At 29.0% G+C, this 16,511-nt stretch overlaps 2 protein-coding genes across 2 annotated transcripts; both read left to right on the forward strand.

Moving 5' to 3' along the window:
• The first annotated feature begins 831 nt into the window (after positions 1-831).
• LOC146530471 (pyrimidodiazepine synthase-like) lies at positions 832-8,893 on the forward strand. The gene is made up of 6 exons (XM_085200350.1): positions 832-1,014; positions 4,056-4,226; positions 4,746-4,912; positions 5,153-5,255; positions 5,537-5,670; positions 6,385-8,893. The coding sequence occupies exons 1-6, from the start codon at positions 987-989 to the stop codon at positions 6,502-6,504; spliced, it is 723 nt and encodes a 240-aa protein (XP_085056476.1). The 5' UTR covers positions 832-986; the 3' UTR covers positions 6,505-8,893.
• A 747-nt stretch (positions 8,894-9,640) lies between these two features.
• Positions 9,641-16,177, forward strand: LOC146530472 (phospholipid phosphatase 5). Its single transcript, XM_085200348.1, has 6 exons — positions 9,641-9,830; positions 10,933-11,119; positions 11,366-11,435; positions 11,953-12,081; positions 12,433-12,600; positions 12,861-16,177. Exons 1-6 carry the CDS (start codon positions 9,754-9,756, stop codon positions 13,079-13,081), a joined length of 852 nt encoding a protein of 283 aa, XP_085056474.1. The 5' UTR covers positions 9,641-9,753; the 3' UTR covers positions 13,082-16,177.
• Positions 16,178-16,511: the final 334 nt, after the last annotated feature.

Here is a 16,511-nt window from a genome sequence, read left to right on the forward strand (position 1 = left end):
ACTAAAATACGTGTTTTTCAGTTTGTGGAATTGAATAAATTACAATAACTGACAAGAGTCACAAGTTCATTGAAAATAACGTCGGCGTATGGTTACTATTATAAATACTTGTATATTAATTTATCTTGATAGAAGCTTATTTAAATCTATCTAATCTTCATTAAATTAAACAAAATTACTATTTAGACTCTAAAATGACATTCCGCCTTAATCCATCAGGTTTTTTTTAAGAAATAAAAAAAATACACTATATTGAAATGACCCTATACTAACAACAAAAATTTAAAAACAAAACAGTTAATTTATAATTAAATTATTAAATTGCGGGTAAATGAATAAAATAATGACGTTACATTATAACCCTAACAAATAAAATACACATGGCGATCACTTTTTTCGTTCGTATGTATACATTTTCACAATACGCTAGGGTTTTATCGTTTTTTACTGTAACGGTTATATCCGATACGAAGTTTTCATATCGATATCAAGAACAGTTCTTAAAACGAAAACCAGAACCTAACACTAGCTTTTATGTTCATTGCCAACTGCAACTTAGATTTTATTTAAAATTGCAGAATATTTTAGAAAATAATTTAACATTAAAGCATAATATAATTACGTATTTTCTTTAATTTTAAAATATAATATCAATAATCATATTCGCGAGAAGCAACGAATATTAACAAAGCGCATCAACATTTTAATTTAGTTTTCATGTCTAATTCTTAAGTTGTCGTTAAAGGAATAACCGTTCTTTAGTTCCCTTTTGACATATATGTCAAAGACGGAGCTTAAGGTATAACAGTTACTCGTTGGTTATTTGTATCGGTCTTCGCTCGTTGCTAGGGTTTTTGATAGTCGGCACGAATGATGTCACACCTTCTATTTTAAATATGACGCTATTTCAACATTGAACACGACGAAAGGAGCTCATTGATTGAAATAATTAAATTTTCCAGTGAATTTTATAAAATATAAGTGCAATGTCGTATTACTCGCGTCGGTCGACCGGTATGTAATATAAATTAATTGTTTTATACATAAAACAACTGATAATTATGTTTTTTTATTATCCTTTAGTTTTGGGCTAATTTCCATTACTTTAAAAAGTATTACAAATAAAATTTTATATTATATATTACTTAAAATGTATATGAAGTGTTAAAATTTCTTAAATAATCAATTGATTAAATATATTATATTTAAAAATAAGTATCTAATTATATATGTTTCGTGATTTTATATGTTTTTCGTTATAATTAAATAAAATTTAAGGGTTATTTAATTCTATTGCATTGTAAATATAAAACAGCTGTTTGGGATGATGTCATTCGGTGCAACGTTTCGTTTTTGCATTGAAAGTGCAATTTTACATACTTAATAAAAATACTCTAATAAACATATTAAAAACGGTTTAATATATTATTAGATTAGAATAATATAACTTTTATTAAGAAATGATAATTATTTATTTAAATTCTCTTTATATATTGCATTTTTAGGGTTCCGTACCCACCTAAGAGAAAAAACGGAACCTCTGTAGGATCGCTTTGTTGTCATTAATTATTGTATTTTGGTAAACTTACTCTTAAAATTTAGTGTTTATTTTATTTTAATCGGTTCATAAATAAAAAATATTTTAATTTTCCATACGACAAAGTCGTAGGGACAACTAGTCAACAATATAATTTCAATTAAAACTAAAAAAATCTGTTAATAAGTGTACTAATAATTATTAGGTTATAACATTGGCAATTTATTTAGTTTCTATGGCAACGATAACCTACTTTTGCCACATTTATAGGTCAAAATGAACACGGTATAATTTTATTTATAAACCGGCTATTTGTACGCAGCTCGATGTATTTAATGCGAGGATTTTAACTTTTCTTCATTTCGCGGTGTAGATAACAATTTACCACCTAAGGGTGCCAATAGGGAGTTGAAAGGTTGTATGGTAAAATCTTTAAAACGTCACCGATTTTTATAAAATTTGAAACTTAGACTCATAAAAATATATCATTGAGCACATGTTTCGTGGTTTATTCATCCCCTAGAGGTGTAAATAAGGGGTTGAAAGTTTGTATGAAAAAATCTTTAAATCGTCACTGATTTTTATAAGATTTGAAATTGAGACTCTTAAAAATATTTCATTGAAGACGTTTTTCATGGTTTATTAGAATTCACCCCTAAGGGTGCAAATAAGCATGCGAAGCTGCGCGCGTCCGCTAGTAATATAATATTTCTAATCATTATTTCTTATCCATACCCTCAGACTTAGAGAATAATGAAACTTATTTGTTTTAACACACGACATCAAAAAAAGCGTTTTTGTATATTTAGACGATTGCGTATTACATTATAAACCTATACCTTTTTAATTCGAAATATGCAAATGTCTTATAAATTATTCATACGTTGTAATACAAAAGATTATACTACACTGTTTGGCTTTAGCTGAGAATTTTTATGGTGTTAGTCATCAAATTAAAATTGGAAAAGTAGTGTTAAATTAAACTATTTTTAATATAGATTTTTAATTAACTGTAAGAAAACTCTTTTCATTTAAATAATTAATTCGCAACACACTTCATTAGCAGTAATTTTACCAAATATTTATTAATTTAGAAATATAACATTTATACCGATTTTGTTATAATTAGACTTTTTTTAATAAAGATGTAAAATATTTTCACGATCCAATTTTCTTTCTTTTTTAATTTTACTTATCAGTGTATTAAATACAATGACTCTGATATATAATTCTTATCATTACATCAGCAGAGGTTGTTGGCTCAGTTTTATCAAAATTCAAATAAAGGAAAACAAACAAAATATGAATATAATATGAGAGCTAGTATATATATAACCGTTATGTACTACCGTTACCTATCGTTGTTACAATAAAATAAATTAGTAACGGAACCTAGTACTCTACACGAGGACATATTTGTTATATATATTAATAAATTACAAAATCTACCTAATTTTGTGAATCTAACATTTTAGTGTAAAAACACTGCGATGGATTTGAGTTTATAACGTAGACCTGAATAGTTAGATAGACAGTATATGAGTCATGATGACATTGACCGTTCATTAACTTTGGAAATTGGGAAATTTAAGCAATTGCTTATATTACAAGCACTTAGTATTTAAACCGAAAAAGAGATATTAGAAATATGATTTAAGAGATTATTTTAGCTTCATGCTGTATCCCGCACTAAGCAGAGTAGGCAGATGGAACCTGTGAACCTAGTGATAAGACACTCTGTTCCCATTAAAACACTTCCGTTCTCTAATTCCCTGCTCTAGGCAATGAAATATTTAATATTTTCATTTCTTCGCTCTGTAGTCGTCGCGCGGCGTTGAGCTCCGCGACTTAACACTCAATTTATTCAGAGTCCGACATAAAGATTAATTTAATTATGAATATTTGATAAAGAAAAACTTTAGTTAAAGTACCAAATGTTAAGTAACAGATAAACGACCACGTCATATGTTAGTCACGTCGTCGGTTACAAACAATGCATGTGGGTCAAGGTGAGCTAAGATCGATCAGACGCAGTAGGTACCTGCATCAATGTTCACAGTTCATTTATATATGCATACATACTATGCTATGTTTATATAAATGAAAACAACATATTTCTTATAAACAATATTATTTAAAAAATATAATATTCAAGACAATCTCGTATTGTGGACTAAATCCACATTAAATCTGGCCGCCATGGCAAAGTGGTACGTCGTTTAACTATAAATGCGCCGATACGGCGGTTGTGGCTTCGATACCCACTCGGATTAATGAATTCTTTTTATTTCAATGGACGTCGTTGTCGTTCAGTTACACAACTGAACACACGATATCTCGAATATTGTGCGATACGTATGGAACGAAGATTCTTAACTTTTTAGCCGACTTCAAAAAGAAGGAGGTTATCAATTCGACTGTATTTTTATTATTTGCAGGACACAGCGTCAAGCTAAGAATAAGTAAATAAAAACAGACTGAGTGAACCTTACCTAACATATTATTTTGTATTTTCCAGGATCATCATCCCCACCACCCCTCATAGACAAACTTCGTCTCTACCATGTTGATATGAACCCCTACGGCCACAGAGTCCTGTTAATATTAGAAGCGAAGAAAGCTAAATACGAAGTATACAAGCTAGATCCTCTGCATTTGCCTGAGTGGTTCAGAGTTAAAAATCCTAGACGTGAGTAATGTATTCCTTTAGTTATTTACCTCATAAGGCTGTGATCTACTACCTGTCTTTAAAACAGTTATAAAGTAGAGAAATGTCTTGAGATAGTGTTAAGACACTACTAAGATAAGTATTTCTTAGGAGTATCTTAACACTAGGTACATATTTCCCAAAACTGATGTTGGATTCTGTTACCAAACAGTTTATAGCTAGCTAGACGGTAAATGGTGAAGCAAGTAATTTATCACTTTATTTACTTGATTCTTTGATCTTAAAAGCCAGAATAGCTTATTTTTATAGATTTTAAATATACTTTCCTAAGGCAAATATTCCAAGTAAAAAAATACTTTCTATGTTACTCTCACTAGATCCCAATACTAATAAATAACCTAACAATAACCACAACCAGTAAAAAATAAATATTATCTTAACTTTTAATAAACTGTTTTATAGAAAAAAATATATTTTTATTTTACTTTACTTTTATATACACTAGCTCTTATATATATATACTATATTTCTGCTTCACAGTAAAAATACCAGTACTAGAAATACCAACGGAACAAGGTGACAAATATTTGTTCGAAAGTGTAGTTATATGCGATTATTTAGATGAGAAGTACGGAAGGAACCCGTTGCACTCCAGGGATCCGTATGTAAAGGCCCAAGACAGACTACTTATTGAGCGATTTAATGAGGTAAATCATATTTTATTTTGTCTGTTTTTAGCTTTACGATGTATCCCGGGAAATATAATATAATATTTTCATTTTCTCGCTATGGTCGTGGGGCAAACCGCGGTTGAGTTCACGGTAAACGGAATTGTCTTAATGGAAACCGAGTGTCTTAACGGCCTCCCAGTTTTTTCTGTGTAATAAATTAATTCTTTTTAATTCTTCTTTTTAAATTGCTATTTTTAAATCGCCTATTATTTTCAGTTAATAAAAGGCAGCTTAGAGTGTTTCGACACTAACTTCGCATTTGGAAGTGAACAAATTGTACAGACTTTAGATATATTTGAAAAGGAACTATCAGTGAGAGGTAAGTGTGAGGAAGAGAGACAGTGGGATAGCAGTCTGATTGTAAACACGATTTTCGTGGGTTCAGTTCCCAATCGGGGGATGAATAACTTTCATTTCTTCGCTCTGGTAACAATACAAAGCGCAACGTTGATGTTTTTATTTCACTCCCGCGCAATACCTTCAAAATCTGGAAAAGTAGAAAACAGTCTATGTATGGTAAATGTATAAGTAAATAAAAATGATTCCTTTTTCGTTAAACTTAAAAATGGAGTGATTTTTTACTACTTTACTCACCTTTAGGTACAAATTACTTCGGTGGAGATAAACCAGGCATGCTAGATTACATGATATGGCCGTGGGTTGAAAGACTTTATTTATTAAGATGCGTCAGTGAAAGGAAATTCGACGAGAAAAGGTCATTGTTCCCTAATTTTGTGAGTATATATTTTTGTGTAATTTTCTTTATTTTTTTTATAAAATTTAGGATTTTGTTTTGAAAGAGAAACGGGAGAAACGAGAAGTGACCATTTCATAAGTCTTATGGTGTGAGGCTTAGTTAATATTAACTATATATATCGAAAAACATTGACATTGATATACATGAATAACTATTATTAAATTGTAAATGAATTAATGGAAAAATGTGCTTTATTCTAAAACACTGTCAAATTCATACTTATAGAGTGGAAACCCTCTGATTTATTTAAATTAATTTTGATTGTTTTTTTTAAGTATATTTTATGTAAATTATGTTTATAAAATTTATCATAATTAGTTGAAGGGTTTACGCATTAAAGCGTAACAAACAAACTCACCTACGCATTTACAATTTTGTTTACAATTTTTATACTACGTTTGTTAAGTATTGAATTGAGTAGGTAGCGGCGCAACGGCACAAGCATGCGATTGTAAACGTGACTGTTGTGGGTTGGATTTCCACTTGAGGAAATAAAATATTTAATATTTCTATTTCCTCACCCTGGTAACAAAGCAAAGCGTGGCGTTCAATTCCGCCACTCAACACACCATGCCTGTAGAATTCGGCGGAAAATGGGGAAAGGAAATGTCTTAATGGAAACAGAGTATCTTAACACTCTGCCTACCGCTATATTCGAGATAGCGTGAAGCTAATTAAAATTAATTTACAGGCCGACTGGGGCGATCAAATGCAGTTAGATGAGGTTGTAAAAAAACATACAAATTCACCGCAAGAATATTTTGACTATTACAAAAACGCTAGAACCCATTCCATGGGTTATTATTTATAAATAACCTTTTTTTTATATGTATAACTTTATTAATAATTATATAAGACGTATTATTTTCGCATTTTTTTACATTTGAAATGGAACTCTTATTTACATTTTTGGAAGCCCGATGTTTTGAACACTTTGCTGGGATTCCCTCTGCCCTGCTATTATTATTTATATACATTACTATTTTTTTATATGTCGTATATTATATTAACATATTATATGTTTACATAGTATTTTTATTTCATTTTTGAAAAACAAAATGTCTTTTTTATACAAAAAACATTTTTTAAGCATTTAAGTAAGTTTATTTTGACTTTGTTGAAGTATTATGTTTTTTTTTATTATTGTATTTAATACTTGTTATATGTTGTAGGATAAATAATATATAATATATGTAAAAAAACTAAACTATTAAGAAAAATAACTAACTTTCATGTATGATATCTGTTTAAACTATGTTTTATATTATAAAAAAGATTTGCATAGACTTTGTAATCTTTAAAAAAATATAATTAAGTAACTTTTTTATATTTATACTTATATAATACATATAAAATCGCCTTAGCATTAAAGTCAAAAATTTAGCTCATAAGATGAGCTAATTCGAAAATGTCTGTAACTGCATATTTTACTAAAATCTAATCTAATTTCTATTTATTATAATCTAATAATCTCGAGTGGGAATTGATCCACAACTATTAAAAGTAGTTGTGGGTTCGATCCCCACTATGGATATGTTTTGATGTAATTACGAATACTAATTTGGAAATGCTTATAATTTAAAATGTTTTAGATTTTCTTTTCGTAACAAAGTACGGCGTTAAGTTACGTCACTTAACACTCATTATCTATAGAACGGGCGGAGAGATAAGAATGGAGCGTCTTAACACTAGGTAGTTCCGTGGCGCATGGGCACAAGCGTGGGACTGTAAAAACGACAGGTTGTGGGTTCGATTCCCACTCGACGAAATGAAATATTTAATATTTTCCTTTTCTTCGCTCTGGTGTCGAGTTAAAGCGCCGCATTGAGTTCTCCCTCTCAACCCGCAATGCCTCCATCATTCGGTGGAAAGTGGAGAAGGGAGTGTCTTATCACCGGGTTCTCAGGCTCCATCTGCTTACCCTGCTACATGCGGGATACAGTGTGAAGCTGAAAAAAAAATGTCTTGGCTTACAATTGTATGGCTAAGCTAATTATTTATTAGTTCGTTTTTTTGAATTGTGAAATAACTTTAGTTTAATTATTCCATGGAACTCGCCATCTTCGCATTATATTTCATTTTCTTTCATAAAGTAAATATTTCCTTATCTTCACACTGTATCTTGCCCATAGCAGGATAGGCAGAGGGAACCTGAGAACCTAGTGACACTCCGTTCTAGTTTCTGCCAATATTAATGTCAATTTTGTCAAGGTACAAGTGTAAACATAAATTTTAAATGCAAATTGATAAATTTTATTTAAAAAGACTGCCTACCCTACTATATGTGGGATACAGTGTGATGCTTTTTTTGTATTAACCTTTTCTTTGTTTTATGAAGTACTTAAATAGGTTATATTTCTTTTTTGAATGATATGTCAATAAAACATTAGAAGAAGATATGTAATATCTAGAATAATTTATTCTAATATCTTCTTAAAGTGTTTTGGGTTTGTGATAAGAGATGTATTTTTTATTATTATTATAACTGATATTATATAAAACAGTTATATTAAATTATTTTTTTAAACACAACAAAAAAAATATATATATATATTTTATTGCTTACAAAGATGGTTGTGGGATTTTTTCAAATATCAAGTTAAAAACTTGGCAGGATCTACCATTTAGTTTGATCTTATATCACCTCTTGTATATAGGCCAAGACACGAGCAATCGTGTTACAGTACGGTCGACAAGTCGTGGCCGGCCTGAAATTAGCGCTCATTTGTTTTAGAAATTTTTCTTTTTGAATGATTTCTTCCTGGATGAACTATTAATAATAATTGCATTATTGCATATTTTGTAAAGTAGAAAAACCATTATAGCTTTGCCTTGTTCATACTTTATTATTACTTTCTAATATATTATGTATATTTAAAAACAATAGTTTTTTTTTGTTTTTGTGTTTTTTTAATATACATTTTATAAGTAACAACGAAATATATGTATACTGGTAGAAATAAGATTTTTTCTAAGCATCTGGAATTGAATCTGTTAACTTTGTGGAATTCTGGTCCTTTATAAATCTCTTATATGTTGTTTTATTTTTATCTGTAAGTGTTCATTTTGAAGTACATATTTAGTTTTTGCTTAAAAAGTAGTTATATTAAAAACCTTTTTGTTAATTTCAAGAAAAACATTGAGCTCTGTGATTTGTTTTTTTTTATATTAAGACAAGCAAATAAAAGCTCTAAAATATATTTTTTGTTTTTTACTTAACCCTTGCCTTGTGATTTTTGCATGGAATATTCAATACAAAAACTGTAATAGAAATACTATTTATTTAATAAATAAAATAGAGGCCATCCTGACACAGCGGCACAGCTTTTGGTTGTAAACGAAAAGGCTGTGGGTACGATTCCGAATCGAGATGATGAATTATTTTCATTTCCTCAATATGGTAACAAGCATAAGCATGACTTTTGTTGTCTATTGTTAAAAATCGCGACAAGTTTTTTGAGTGGCTGCATAAGTTCCGCCTCTCAACAACATCACCATAATATTTATGCAACTATTTAATAATTTTATTAATGTGCATTAATATTTAATGGAATAACAAAACGCAGCTTTTGACATAAAAATAGCAATATACATAAATTTTTAGAGTTACCATAAGTCAAAAGTTCCCTTGAGATAGCAAGTTAATATAACCAAGATAAATATAAAAGTAAATTACATTAACATATTTTACCATTTTATCATATTACCTTTTAATCAATAGTTTAAAAATTAATAATTATTTATTACTTAATCCAACCTTAACATTATGATAATACCTAAATATTTTAATATATTTACGTTAGTTTAGTTTTTAATATTTTTTTATATACAAATACAAACAGCGTTCTTTGCATTTATTTTCTATTACAAGTTTACAACTATAAATATTTTTTATAGAAGTCGAAATTCTCGATATCCATTATGGCAATACAATTCTTTCTGTCATAAACAGGTTTGCATTACCCCACCACACTGCAATGTTTTGACCAAATTTATTAAACGACAATACGTTTCACAATATACATACATACTTATATATGTTAAATTTAAAGTTTTAAAAATGCCGCTCATACGCTCGGCTAGTTTCAATTTGCTTGTAGAGATTCTTGTTCGCATTTCCTTGGTTTCAGTTTTTTGGTAAGCTACCATATGTTTACTTAATTTATTGTTTATTTACTTTACATATACCACATACCAATTTTATTTAATTTTATATTAACTTCAACAACCTCCAGAATTTAGGAGGGTAAGATTGCTTACCCTTCCCTTATTGAAGAACTCTGTATTAAATTACCTCTTCCTCTTATTTCTCCTCTCTTCATTGAGATATGGTTTTTAAATTGCGGAATCTAACGCCGCACTATATTTTACATGATGAACTTGATCATTGAACTGAGATGGATGGAAACATTACAAAAGTTTTAATTATTTCATAATATCTGCCTTATATTGGTAATTAAAATGGTTAATTGCATTGTAATTCCATATACAGTTTTGAGTATAATTAATTATCATAGAATTTACATAATTTTGTTAAATACAATGTATTAAGGAAATGAACTTTAATGTGAATAAATATGTACATTTAAATTCATATATATATATATATATATATATATATATATATATACTGCTACAATATAATATTAAAATTCAGAAATGTTTGTTCAGTTAAAAGCACTGATGTCGGAAATTATCTATTTATAATAAAATGGTTGTGGGTTCATATTCTACTGAGTTCAATATTGTTATATATTTGTATTTTAAATATATATTCTTAACAAATTGTGACTTAGGCTTCAAAAAAGTGTTATCAAATGATATTTTTTTAAGAGTATAATATTATAAATAAAGGGCTTTGTATTATAAATAAAGGTCTTTGTGGCCCAATGGCACAGCACCTGGGTTTGAATCCCATTTAAGGAAATGAACTATTTTTAGGAAATAAAAATAGTTCATTTCCTGTTTAAGAAAACAAAATATGTCCACTTTAAATGCAATTTCTCCAAATGAAAATGGTGAAGGGTATAAAGGTAAAGCTAGGATTCCTGTCCCTACTCTGCTATATGCAGGAGTTTTGTCCTTTTTATTTATGGGAACCTGGGAAATTACTATTAAGACTCCATTACCATAAAGACATCATTCCCCACTATATTTTTATCATACTGTATTCTGTGCATATATTACATGATACACTATGAAAAATAACTTAATTTATTAGTTATTTATAATATTTCAGCTACATGGAATCAATGTCGCCCTTCATAAGGGTAATCCCACAATCAGAATTAGAAAACAATTGTAAGTACCCACGACACGAATCCTACGTGCCGAGCGGCATGCTGTGGTCAATAGTTGTGTCCGTACCAAGCATTATATCTTTGATAGCATGGGCTCTTTGTAATGATTGTAACGATGCATTAGAGGTAAGTTTATCCTGTTTTTTTTAAATTAACTGCTATATTTACTACTTAGAGCTTTATATATTTTCATAACCATAGGAATAGAGAGTTGAGTGGACTGTGCCAATCCTAGAAATTTTACTAGCAAAATTTCGAGGATCATGAAATGCCATGAAATATTAAAAGAATACGACATGCACTGTGCCTTTTCCTTTTTATATAATTTATATAAAAATAAATTTTTGCTAAGTATAAAAAATATATTTACAGTTTCTTCTATCATGGTCTATGGCGTTGGGAATCACCGGTGTCACCACAGATACAGTAAAATTAATAGTAGGTAAGCTTAAATTATAAATAAGTATGTATATTATATTATGTAAATAGTTGTATTATCCGAAAATTTTGATACTTATAGACACGTATATGTTACAGTAATATTTTAATGAATTTAATTTAAGAGCCTAAAGACCCTAAAGACCTAGGACTCTAAAGACTTACAATTTTATTGTAACATCGTGAGTAATCACGCACCGCCAAATCCTCGAGACATTGCGCGTTTAGTGGTAGAATTCAACGCCGCGCTTTCTCTTATTACTAGAGCAAACAAATGAAATTGATTCATTCCCCCTAGTGGAATCGAATCCATAACCGTCGCATTTACATTCAGTTTCCTTTATTTTTTTATTTTACTAACGATTCTCACGTAGCAAAATTATACAAAATGTTGACTGATGTCTAAAATATTATTACTGTATACTTTCGACTGAACTACTACAGCGTGAAGCAGATTTTTTATTTTGATTATTATTATGTTAGTAGGATTTTTATGATAATTTCTTTATCCCGTATTATAGGACGGCCGCGACCAGATTTTTTCTACCGTTGCTTCCCCGATGGAGTGCAAACTGATGATTTTCAGTGCACTGGCGATATAGCCGATGTGATGGAAGGAAGGAAGTCTTTTCCCAGCGGTCATAGTAGTTGTAAGTAAATGATGATAAATTAAATTAGGTAGCAACTTATTTTTTAAATTCTAAAAAAGCTCTTTCCAGCATTGCAGGCAGAAATAATCCAGTGTTAAGACACTAACTTTAACTTGACAGTCCATTCTTTAATTTCTAAATTCAATATATTAAAAATAAAATAATGAATAGCTTTCAAAATGTTCAATGTTTCAATTACAAAGTTCTATAAACAAAAGTCAAGTATTTTCATATGGTCACCTTAGCAGTCAAAGCGCGGCGTTAAGTTTCACGACCTAACGTACAATATCTTTAGTTGAATAAACATCAAATAATATATAAAAATATTTTCCCATTTTTTTTCTTTTTTAGTATCATTCTGCTCGCTCGGTATAGCGTCAGCGTGGATATGCGGGAGGTTGGGCACTATATCCAAAAGGCGGGGGTCGGGGGTTCGAATCTTGACCACCTTGGCGCCGCTGTTAGCAGCCACTTGTATAGCACTGTCTCGAACTTGTGACTACCACCATCATTGGCAAGGTTTGTATAGTGGTTTATTTTTTTATATATTTGATTTTGCGGTGTTTTTTGTGTAGTTAGTTAAAAATGTATAGATAATTAACTTTAAAATCCCCTACTCTTTAAAAACATCCATAAAAATATTTTATATAAATAAACATTTTAATTTCTTTTTGCCTTAATACGATATTTTTAAAGATAAAAAAATAGTAAGATCTCACTCACTCATATTTATATTTATATCAAATTAAATAAAAAATAATATAAAAAATTATTTACAGATGTCCTCGTAGGCTCTATCTTAGGTTTTTCCATAGCAATATTCTGCTACCGTCAGTATTACAATCCGCTATCTTCGGACTTGTCCGGTATTCCCTATATAGTGTCCAAGTCTAACTTGGCCAACTATTTCAATGGTAAACCAGATATAAGCCCGAGTAAAGATATCAAAGAGGAATCGACGCCATTATTGAACGGTAAAAAAGAAGATAAGTGGATTTAATAGACGCCATTTTGTTTTTATTTTCGTATTTATTTTTTTTCATAGAAAATTTTCAAAAGTATGTTGTTTTTATCTTCTTTAAATGTCTACTTTTAGTCTTATAATCTGTGTCTTTTTTATTTTGACAATTCAATATGGCCAAGCCAAACTTTTTTTGTCGTCTTTTTGCTTATTGTTTGTATATTTTTATTATTTTGTCTTTTATATGTAGCTATCATATTTTATGGATTATAATTATTACCTGTACAAAGTTTATAAGTTATTTTGCTATTAATACTTAGTATTTCAAAATTTAACTCTACCTAAAAATCTTTTAAATATTTTTTTGGCTTAATTTTTTTATTACAGTTGTGAAATACATTTCTTCATTTAAAATCAATATTATGCTTTAAAAATTAACACGGCAACTATTATTCTTAGTGTTTTTAACTGAAAAATGTTTGAAAGTACATGCAATAGTTATAGGTTCTTTATTTTTGTAGAGATTATAGATTTTTATTTGTTATTAAATAACAAGATCCCTACAATAGTAATTTCGAAATGAAAGTGTCCTAATTAAAAAAAATTGCAAATTTTAGAAAATCAGTAGAAGATCTTAGAAAGATTAGAGATCGTTTTAATTATGTCACTTTTATGTAAAGAGAAGATATAAATTGTAGTATGTTAAACAATATTGTTATGTATAGTTATGTCATGTTTTTTTGTTTATATTTAACTGAAATCGAACATATCTACAAACCTTGACTGTATTTCTAAATCAATTTTTTAAATTATAATACCTAATAAAAAAATATTAAATATCAATCATATTTAATGTCTCCTTTAATAGAACACAAAACAATTATTTCTAAATTTGTCTATTGTATCTGTGCGTTTGTTCACGTTTCTAAATTTTTCTTTCTTAAGTGTGGAATAACACTTTAAATACATAAGAATTATTAATTGTTGTACTGTAACAAACTTCCCTTAGCATTTAGTATTTGTTATATTTCAATCTTTTCATAAATATCAAAGGAATGACAATATTGCTACAAAAAAAAAAACACTTATGATAAATAACTTAAATGAATTGTCTGAAATGTTAACTATCAATGTATGGATATTGTCTTTAAAATTATAATGTTATTAGAACACGAAAGTAATTCCGGTGAGAAAATAAATAATTGTGTAGTACGAGCGGGTGAAGCCGCGAGCGGGTTGCTAATTTTAAACAATGATGTCATTATAATATATTTGTAATTTATTTAAATGTGTGATATTTTTTTCTTATCTGCTAAAAAATGTACCTAATACTTATTGAGTACACAGAAAGAAGCTAATAGGTACTAATAATATTGTTTTAATTAAGTTAGTTTTTTTTTGTACTTTTATGTGATATGCTGTTGTAATATAATTTAACATTCCAGAACGATTGTGATATATTAAGTTACCATTTTGTTACGAATTTATTTTGCATTTCATTTTATAATAAGTATAGTTTTATAATTAAATAAATATATTTAATATGGCGTCTTTTACTTAATGGTTGTGTATATAGAACTTATGAGTTAAATTACTCCGTTATTCCTGAAGACTTCCGAACGTGCCGTGACCACTTTGAAGCAAGCTGGAAATAGCTGCGCAAAAAATCGGAATACCTAACTTCAGGGCGGCCATGACTCCACCTTACGACCTTACTGTGCATTTATTGTATTTTTTTTAATTAATTGCGAATTCGAACCAACAACCATCGTGTTAAGTAAAGTATATCATCGTTTTAAGTTAGAAGTTTCGTACATATAAGACGATATTCCCCATTTAATGCAACAATGACGTAATTGCCCTTCGAAAGAAAAAACTAGTAAAAATATATAAAAATTGCATAACGGTTAATTGTGGAATATTTTTTTTAGATCCCATAAAAAAAGTGGAGAGCTAAATATTTTATTGTAAAACTTTGTAAACGTAGTTTTCTTTTATTGTTATGTAAAGAAATTTAAGATTAACTCTAAATAATAATTATGATAATAATTTGGCAGTGGCGTAGCTAGGGGGGTGCGAGCGGTGCGGTCGCACCGGGCATCAACAGGAAAAGGGCATCAAAGTCGACGATTAGTGTGTGTTTTCTTTGTTTTTTTAGACTTTATATCATTTTAAAGGGCATCAAGTCCTTTAAGCCGCACCGGGCATCAAAATAAAAGGGGCATCAAAGTCGACGATCACTTTGTTTTTTTTAGAACTCAACGTCGATGATTTCGTTTTTTTTTAGAAGTTAACATTGACGATCGCTTCGTTTTTTTAGAACTCAACGTCGATGATTACGTTTTTTTTTTTTTTTAGAAGTCATCAACAGGAAAGGGGCATCATGTCCCCCGAGCCGCACCGGGCAGCAAATACCCTAGCTACGCCACTGTAATTTGGGTCATCTTATTGGACGCCTCTAAGTATTTTACGTAATTAAAATATATGTTTTTTTATTTCTTTAAATAACGAGGCTTTTTATAATTGTTTTTTTTATGTTTTATTTTTAACAATATATTTTTTTTATTTTATCTTTATATCTGATTTATTTGTATTACTTAAGTATATATAGTTTTTTGAAATGAATAGATACTTGAGTGTCATAATATTAAAATTAACATTTATTTTTTATATTTTCAATATAAATGATTCTAAGCGTGTTATATATGTCTTTAGTTATCTAAAACGCCTAGAAGCTATACAAAAGGAAGAAGCTATATATTAAAAATAAAGGAAGTTTTAATAGGTACTAGCTTATTATATTATATTGCGGCGTTGATTTCCACTTTCACCGAAAGTGAGGAATGGAAGTGTCTTGACACTAGGTTACCAGGTTCCCTTTGCCTACCCATATGTGCGGCATACGGTGCAAAAATATATAATGATATTGTTTTGTATTTGTTTTTGAAAGCATTTAAAATTATTTATTTTATGTGTAATCATTTACAATGTAGGTACAATGAGCATATTGGAATATATCGAAACCAGAATTATATTTAAGTTTTATTATATGTAAATAAATATGTTTTATATGTATGAGTTTAAAACCTACAACTGTTTACAGATATTAAAGATAATAAAAATAATGGTAATTAATTATTTTGTTTTATTACTGGAAATCCTGACATTTTCTCTCAACTATCCTCATTTCTACCATTCTAGAAAAAATTCAACAGCAAAAGAGAAAAAAAATCATACTTATTCTGCAACATTCGATAATTTATATTTTTTAATGGGCATCTTTTGTTGAAAACTTTAATTCCACTACCTCTACTGATGATACACATAAGACAATGCCTTATGCAATTGTATAGTTCTTCATAGTTTTATACAGGTTCGATTTCCATTTGAGGTAACTACATAAATAATTAGATTCTTTCCTATGAAGTAACAAAACACAGCATTGGTTTTTGCCAATTAACAGTTATTA

Source organism: Heliconius melpomene, chromosome 17, assembly GCF_056956725.1.
Source record: "Heliconius melpomene rosina isolate 202511_hmr_F chromosome 17, ASM5695672v1, whole genome shotgun sequence".
Taxonomy (NCBI): Eukaryota; Metazoa; Arthropoda; class Insecta; order Lepidoptera; family Nymphalidae; genus Heliconius; species Heliconius melpomene.